Source organism: Lissotriton helveticus, chromosome 1_1, assembly GCF_964261635.1.
Source record: "Lissotriton helveticus chromosome 1_1, aLisHel1.1, whole genome shotgun sequence".
Taxonomy (NCBI): domain Eukaryota; kingdom Metazoa; phylum Chordata; class Amphibia; order Caudata; family Salamandridae; genus Lissotriton; species Lissotriton helveticus.
In genome coordinates, this window is record NC_136057.1 from 497205551 (window position 1) to 497213523 (window position 7973).

General features: G+C 45.0%; 1 protein-coding gene across 2 annotated transcripts in view; it reads left to right on the plus strand.

Moving 5' to 3' along the window:
* The window catches only part of PWP1 (PWP1 homolog, endonuclein), a 460981-nt gene extending 453679 nt beyond the window's left edge, over positions 1-7302 (plus strand). For both annotated transcript variants that reach the window (XM_078673945.1, XM_078673946.1), the window contains exon 15: positions 6909-7302. In XM_078673945.1, the coding sequence (XP_078530071.1) occupies positions 6909-7009 (101 nt within the window). In that variant the 3' untranslated portion in view covers positions 7010-7302. The remainder of the gene's footprint in view (positions 1-6908) is intronic.
* The last annotated feature ends 671 nt before the right edge of the window (positions 7303-7973 follow it).

Sequence of the window (7973 nt, forward strand, 5' to 3'; positions counted from 1 at the left end):
AAGGTTGCAGGCAGCAGCTAACTCTCTCCAGCACTGCAGCAACCGGGGTCCAACTCCAGTCTGGATTCGGAGCGGCACCTTGATGAGAGGCTGCAGCATGCAATACTGGTCTGCGGTTCGAACAGCGGCGAGTTTCACTTCAGCCAAACGTAAAGAAACTGATAACCTCCGCCCTCGCAGCGTGGGCAGCCCACCCTATTATCATAAGCCCTCTCTCACCATTGGGCAAATGCTGGACACATTGTTGCAGTATTTGTGATACACCATAGGCCGCACACCACAAAATTAACTTAAACACATTATTAATATTAACACAAATAAAGGCGTACATGTCTTTACTGAATGTGGCTAATGTGCCTGTGTGTCAGATCAGGCGCTAGGGAGGGCCCTTACATTTTTGCTGCATAGAGATGGTTGGCGAGAGCAAGCTGGTTTTGGCCGGCCGGCGTAAACCAACCCCTCCCGTGGCAATGGCGGCCACCCCGGGCATCATTGAGGCTGCCTCTGTCAAGCAGGTGTGCTCTAGGAAGCTGGGAGTCCATCCGGCAGCCACCAGGCACAGTCGTGGTTCTGTAGCTGCCGGTGGGATCAGGTTGCAGTGGCTGGACCTCATCTATTATGTCAGCTTCGGGAATATGCTGAGGCCGTGCGGTGATTGATGGCAACACCCGCGACGCGGGCATTTCAATGCAGGCACGCAGCAGGGCAGATTGTAATATTGTAGCACTCTCACCCAGAGCGGAGCACGATCTTTAACTGTTTGTGAGCCGCCTGCTGGCAACTTAAGTCTAAGAGGAGCACAGCAACTGCAGAGCGAGCGCACAGGTGTCAGAGGCGCGAGCGCTAGCATCCTGGTGTAGGCAGTTTCCGCGTTGTCAGAAGAGTGCAGTCAGTGGCATTAAAATGCGTGACAATGCATTTCAGTGCGGTGATGCGGATCACCACTCTGAAATGCGTTAGAGTCACGCCTGATGCGTGATACTTGGCAGGACTGCAGATCCTATCGCTTTCAAATCCAGACAGTCAATCCACAACCAGGCAGAGACACACAGAAATGTTAAAGCACAAAAACCCAGCCACTTTTAAAAGAGTGGCTTCTAAACACACAATGCAAAAATGACCTTCATAAAAAGATGTGTTATTACATTGTGAGTTCAGGCATACTAATCTTCACCTTTCCATCTTAAACCTTTGGGAAGATAGGCTGGAAAACATATTACACAGCCTTCCCATTCTACCCTATGGGCAAAACGGCCTTTTAACAGTGAAAAATGAAATGGAGATTATTTCACTGTCCAGACATGGTACACACCTAGGTACATGTCCTACCTTTCACATGCACTGCACCCTGCCCAGGTACCCTGGACCTACCATATGGGTGTCTGATGTGCATAGAAAGAGAAGGGTAAGGTCTGGCAAGGGGGCACACTTGTCAGAACAACATGGCAGTTTAACAAACTGCGCACAGGCACTGCAATGGCAAGCCTGAGTTCCCTTTTTAAGGCTACTTGTGTGGGTGGTACAAATAGTGCTGCAGGCCCACTAGTAGCATTTGCATTACCAGCCCTAGCACACACAGTGCACTTTACTAGTAAGGCAAACATACCAATATCATGGACAACAAATTACCATTACTCTTTATACAGGGAGCACTTGCACTTTGATACTGTATAGCAGTCGCAAAGTGTCCAAAGCATCTAAGTTGGCAACACCATGCCAGAACAAGCATTGGCATAGCCAATTGGTCTTGCCTTTGGGACCTTATAAGTGTTTAGCCATGCAACAGTTGATGTTGTTGCACCAAGGATATTGTGCTGGATAACTAAACACTTATAAGGTCTCAAAGGCAAACCTATTGGCTATGCCAATGCTTGTTTTTCTTTAGCATGCAGCCAGCTCCCTGCTGGCAGAGCACCTCAAAACCCGGGCCTTGGGATAATAGACTCTGCTTCACTACACTGTGACTGCCCCATCACACCGACGGGAAGCACCCATTGCTTTGTGTCCTGCAAACGTGCTGAGGAGGGGAAAAACAAAAACTGCAGGCAAACGTGAAACTGAATAAAAATGAGGCAAGTGGACAAGCTTGTTTATGTTGTCGTTTGGTGGGACCGAAGGGTCCTGGCCCACCAATTAGAGCTGGGCCTTCTACTCTACTGCAGATATCTAGGCACTGGTGTAAGATGGTTGGAGCCCACATCTACTGCTAGGAGGACAGAGGTAGAGCTGCTTTATAGCGCCTATTCCCAAAGCAGTTATCTAGGCACTAGTGTGAAATGAGTGGAGCCCTCATCTATCGCTAGGATGATAATGGATAAGCTGCTTTATATCACCTACTCCCAAAGCAGATATCTAGGCTCTAGTGTGATATGAGAGGAGCCCTCATCTATCTAGGAGGATAATCGATAAGCTGCTTTATAGCACCTTTTCCCAAAGCAGATGAGTGGAGCCCTCACCTACCGTTAGAAGGATAGACGCCAAGCCACTTCATAGCGCCTATTCCCAAAGCAGATATCCAGGCACTAGTGTGAGATGAGTAGAGCCCTCATCTACCGCTAGGAGGACAGAGGCAGAGCTGCTTTATAGCGCCTATTCCAAAAGCAGATATCCAGGCACTAGTGTGAGATTGATGGCATTCGTTCCCAGGGGAATTGAGATTTAGGAGGCCTAGCTACTCTATAGTGCCTACTCCCAATGCAGAGATTTGGGCTGGACTATTAGATTGCAACTCTTGTCAACTTTCAGGAGGACGGAGTCTGAGTTGCTCTATAGCACCTACTCCCAATGCGGATGTGAAATAAATATCCCTGTCTCAGCCTACTCGAAGTCTGGGTCATGCTAATAAACAAGTGAAGAAGTTAGTACTCGCGAAACTAACCAATGTAGCTTTGCTCACAATGTTATAGAGCAGATGATGCTAATAAACTACATGACTTTTACACATTTTGTAACATAGACAGTAGAAGGAGGCGTGTGAGAGAGAGAGTAAAACTACTGATGACAGGTGCTGGAGCAGGCGCCCCTTGTGCCCTTGTGAAACGGTAGAAAGACCTTGCAGAAGAGATTCATGGCAGACGTGTCTCTGGTGAGCTGACACAGGAATCTTAACTCTCTTGCTTACGAGTGCCAAGGTGAGACCGAGGCTTGGGCTCTCTTAGGGGAGGGAACCTGCACTTCTTTGTGTAACACAGGAGTACAGTGTAACTGCGGTTTAAAACACATGCCGTATGCAGAGAAGCATTGTAATTAATGTAGTGCTGATCATATGTTCCCTGATATATCTAGGCACTAGTGTGAGAGTCGAGTCCTCACCAACTCCCAGGGTAGAGGTCCTGCTGCTCCATAGTGCTTTACTCTCAGTGCACACACTAGTGTGAGATCAGTGTCTGTCCAATAAAAAGTCTGTTTGAACAATGAATATTAAAGCGCCCTCAAAGCCAGGACCCCCAGCACCAATGCACAGAATGGTGCACGCAGGGTCACTGCACTGGGCCGAGACACCAGGAGTCGATGATCTGAGTTCAGGCTGCTTGGTTCACATAGCGCTGTCTCTAAGCCTGAGACATGATCCCACCACAGGAAGCTGGCAGGCGCCCTTCACGCTAACCTGTTTTTGGTGCTATTTAGGACAAGCAGAGGTGAGGGTGAAGCTTGGATGAATACTTATTTCTCATAATTTTATTAGTTTAAGTCCAGGCATATTTTGTAACCGACTGTACTGCCCTAATTATTCAGAGGCCACCTAGAGAGATGGGAATTTGCACCAATCGATTGCAGTAGCCAGGTGGCAAAATGTTACATTTACACTGATCAGTCTTGTAAATGACTGTAAAAAATGTGTCAATGAAGGTACGATAAAGCAGAGGGCAGTAGGAGCGTTAAATAGATGAATAAACAAAGCCCAAGGCTTCTCTCAAAGCAGACATCTAGACGCATTGTGTGAGATCCGTGTCTGTACAAAGGCTGAAGTCTGTAGCATGGCAATGCATTGTCTGCACTCTCACCTCACTGCACCCGCTGCACTTTGAGGTGGAGCCTGATTACTTTTAAAAACCATTACCCATTGATTGCTTCAGAGCACTAAAGGAACAAAACTACCCGAGCAGATGAAGGAGGGAGGGGAACTTAAGAGTCCAATCAAATAGACATAATGTCCTCTCTGATATTCTTTGAGTAAAACAAGCCAGACAGAAACGTTGCCACAGTGTCAACAGCAATGACAGCACTCAGAAACACAAGCACTGATCCAGCATCAGGAGTGAGACAGACACGGCCCGTACTAACACTAGCGACAAAGATGACCAAACAGGAAAAAAATAAAACCTGCCCCAGGAGCAACATAGGCAATGGGGTGATCCTTGATGAAACACAAGTACTACCTCAATATCAGAAATGACATACACAGAACAAAGAGAAACTCCAGTACTACCAAAGTAATAAAAGGAGCGACAGAGGAACTTATACACTGGTCACGCTAAAAGAAATGACAACTGAGCCAGCAGGAAACACAAGTACTACGCATGTTTCAGTACCTAGAGTGGCAAAGCGGACATAATAGAATAACAAGGACAACGCGAATTAACAAGCGCTCCTCGCACTGCCCGCTCTCTGCTTAGTGACTGTTTCACTCGTGCTTGTGCTGCCATGCGCCTTGCGGGAGCGAGCAGCAGCGGCGCAACAGACATATGTTGTAGCATGTGTGCCCCTGCTTGCTCCCGCAAGGTGGATGCCGCCACAAGTGTGTGCTCCCAAAAAAGAGCAGAGCGACGGCTAAAGGTCCTCCTATGCAGTGCATGCGCACTGCGTAGGCGACACCTAAAAAAGGGGGGAAAGCAAAAAGTTTAGGGAACTTTTGCCAAAAAGGGCCAAGTCCTACAGTCTTGTGATGTGAACAGGCCCAGGAGGTGGGCGAAACACGCCATCTTGCCGTGTACAGCATAATTCAATCAAATTACCAGCACGTAACCGGTGTCCGTGTCCCATCTTCAGCTCGACGCCCCTGTGGGAAATTCTTATATATATATATATATATATATATATCTCCATCCATCCATCCATCCATCCATCCCCCAAGAACTCCACTGCCAGCCGGCCTCTTGCAAATTTCTTCCCCAAAAGAACATGGAGCACGAACCCAGTTTGCTGCACGGAATAGTCTTTATTTAGTTTTTTTCCTGTCGGCCATTACGCGTTTCGGCACCGGAGTGCCTTGATCACATGACACGCAAGTCAGTCATCTGACTGCTTTTGTACCAACACTTTTTTTTCTTTTGTGATTGCTGTGTTAAAGTGACACTGCATATATTTTGTTCTTTTCCTGTTTACTGCATTAGGCTTAGACATAGGTTACATCCCATATTTCGTCATAGCTATATATATATATATTCACTGGAAAAAAAATAGGTTTCAGACATGTTATAGTTAGGAATTAGCATTTAAAAAACCTTTGAAATTCACTGAAAAAAACATAGGTTTTAGACATGTTATAGTTGGGAATTAGCATTCAGGGACCCTCAATATTGAAAGAGAATTAATTTCCCAACTTGAAACGCGCCACAGGACGCGTTTGCACAGTGGTGAAGGTAAGGGGCATAGCCTGAGGTGACATGTCTGCAAACACGCCCTGTGGCGCGTTTTAAGTTAGAGAAATAATTCCTCCGCAATCCTGGCCAACTAGCCCACCAGGTACCTCCAGTATGGTCCTCAGGGCTGCGGGGGGACGTGTGCCCCCCCCCCCCCGCAATTATACATGCCATCCCCGGGGCAGTGTGGGGGGATTGGGCCCCCCACACACTTTTGTTTTATCAAGATGCCCCCGGGATTTAGCTAATTATTATCCAAGCGCGGCAGCCCGCACTTCGTTTTTTTTTTTATCGGCAAGATACGCTCACCCTGCGCAGATTTTGCCGACTTTTTTTTTTTTTCTTTTTTTTTTACAAACTTTTGTTTTTTGGGCCCTGGGGGTCCTTGTGGGACCCCCTGAGCAGGCCTAGGAGGTTAGGGTGTTTCTACCCTTACCCCTTTTTGCATTTTGCGCGTTTTTTATTTAGGTTTCTTGTGCCTCAGTTCTACCGAGGCACAAGATGGCTGCCAACACTTCCCGGTTTGGAGTGTTGACAGCCAATTAGCATACAGCTCGTGTTCGGCAGGGTGCGCGGATCCTGCGAGGCTACAGATATATATGTACTTTTAAATGTGATTTTCTCAGGAACTGCTGAACGGATTTACACCATTTAAGCAAAAAGGCACGAGTCTGGACTAAGGACTACCTCTTTGCCAAATTTGGTGTAATTCCGTTCACCAATTCGAGCTGTAGCCGCGATGAAGGGTTCCTATGGAAAACTGTATGGGGAAAACACGTTTTGGGACCCCCCTTTTTTCTCTGCCCCCGCTGGACGAATCACCCCAAGACTTTCAGGATAGGAGTGGATCGGAGCTGGCCATTAGTTTTGAAAATCACGCGAAGATTCGTCAACCGGCACCAAAGTTATTCCAAATAGAATGTTGCAGATTTCTTATGGAAAATAGGTCCTAACTATAACTATCTATATATGTATGTGTGTGTGTATATATATATATATATATATATATATATATATATATATATTATCAAGGCAGGGATCAGCTGAAACTTGTAATGGCGGAGTGGTGTGAGGAATGAAATCACCAGACGGCAAGTTTTATTCCTTACTCTCCTCCGCTTATATATATATTTTATATAAATATTTAAGGAAACTTTCTGAGCAAGAAAAAAATGTGTTCATGAGAAACAGTCTTAGTTATTTGTGGCAGAGGTGCCTATAAACTGCTAAAAATATATTTGAAGTTTGTAATGACTTTGCATAGCACTCTGAAACAGTTCAACCTTTATGATTACAATCTTACTAACATTCATATTTATATTACAGTTAAAGAAGCCTTTGGAAGCCGGGAGAGATTAGTTGTCATTAATTCGCCAAGCTCTTCAACTAGCGCTGCCACTTCTGCAGAAGGAGCAATGCAGATGTAAGAAAAAGATAAAGGAATAATGCTGCTTGAATGTCATATCATTCATCCTAATATTAAAGAAGGATTCAAAAACGGTGGCAGCTTTGTCTGCTTGATGACCATTACCATCAAGACATTCCTCAAACGCTCACAGGAAAGAAATTCGCAGGGCACGTTTTCCAAACACAATAATATTTTAAGCATTCTCCCATTTTGTCTGCATCTTCTATGGGTTTACCATATTACTGAAATACATTGTACAGTGAGAAAGCGATATATATTTCGTATCTAACAAATAAATTAAGGTGTATCATCTCCACTTTTAAATGTCATATTTGTACGAACAAGCAACATTTCATACCGATTTTTAAATGTAGTGCAAGGTATTTGATGGCCATTTGATAAATTGTTCTGTATTTTATATTGTTAATTTTTCAGTTTATTTTATGTATTTTTCCAGATTTGGTTGTACCCAAGTTTAGTAATTTATGCTTATTTCTGTGATATGATAGTACAACTAGAATATTATATGTCTTCCACATTTATGAAATCCTAGACCTCTTTCGCACTTTTCGAGATGTAGCAAGAAAAACACTACAAAACATCAACCATTTAACAATTTACTGGCCAAGATGACCTCTTAACCATAAAACTTAGCTCACCCCGCTGCTCAAGAGCTAGGTGACAGTTTTAGGTCTGTGTTTGTTTTGAGCTGCCTAATATCTATAACAGAGCAGCTGAGAAGAGATTTTTGGCAATGAAAATCCAGGGCTTACGCTAAGGATAAGTTAAACCTGTGTTCAACACTGCCGCCACCTAACTGTCCCCTCCTCCACCATCATCAGGAAAATGGGGTAGTCATTGAAATAAAATGACATAAAGATAGCAAAGCTAAATACACTGGGAGTGCATGCAAAGTGTTTACTAGAAATAAGACTGGGACTGGGGAGAACCGAGAGACCTTGTTTCTACAGCCACGGAGTAAG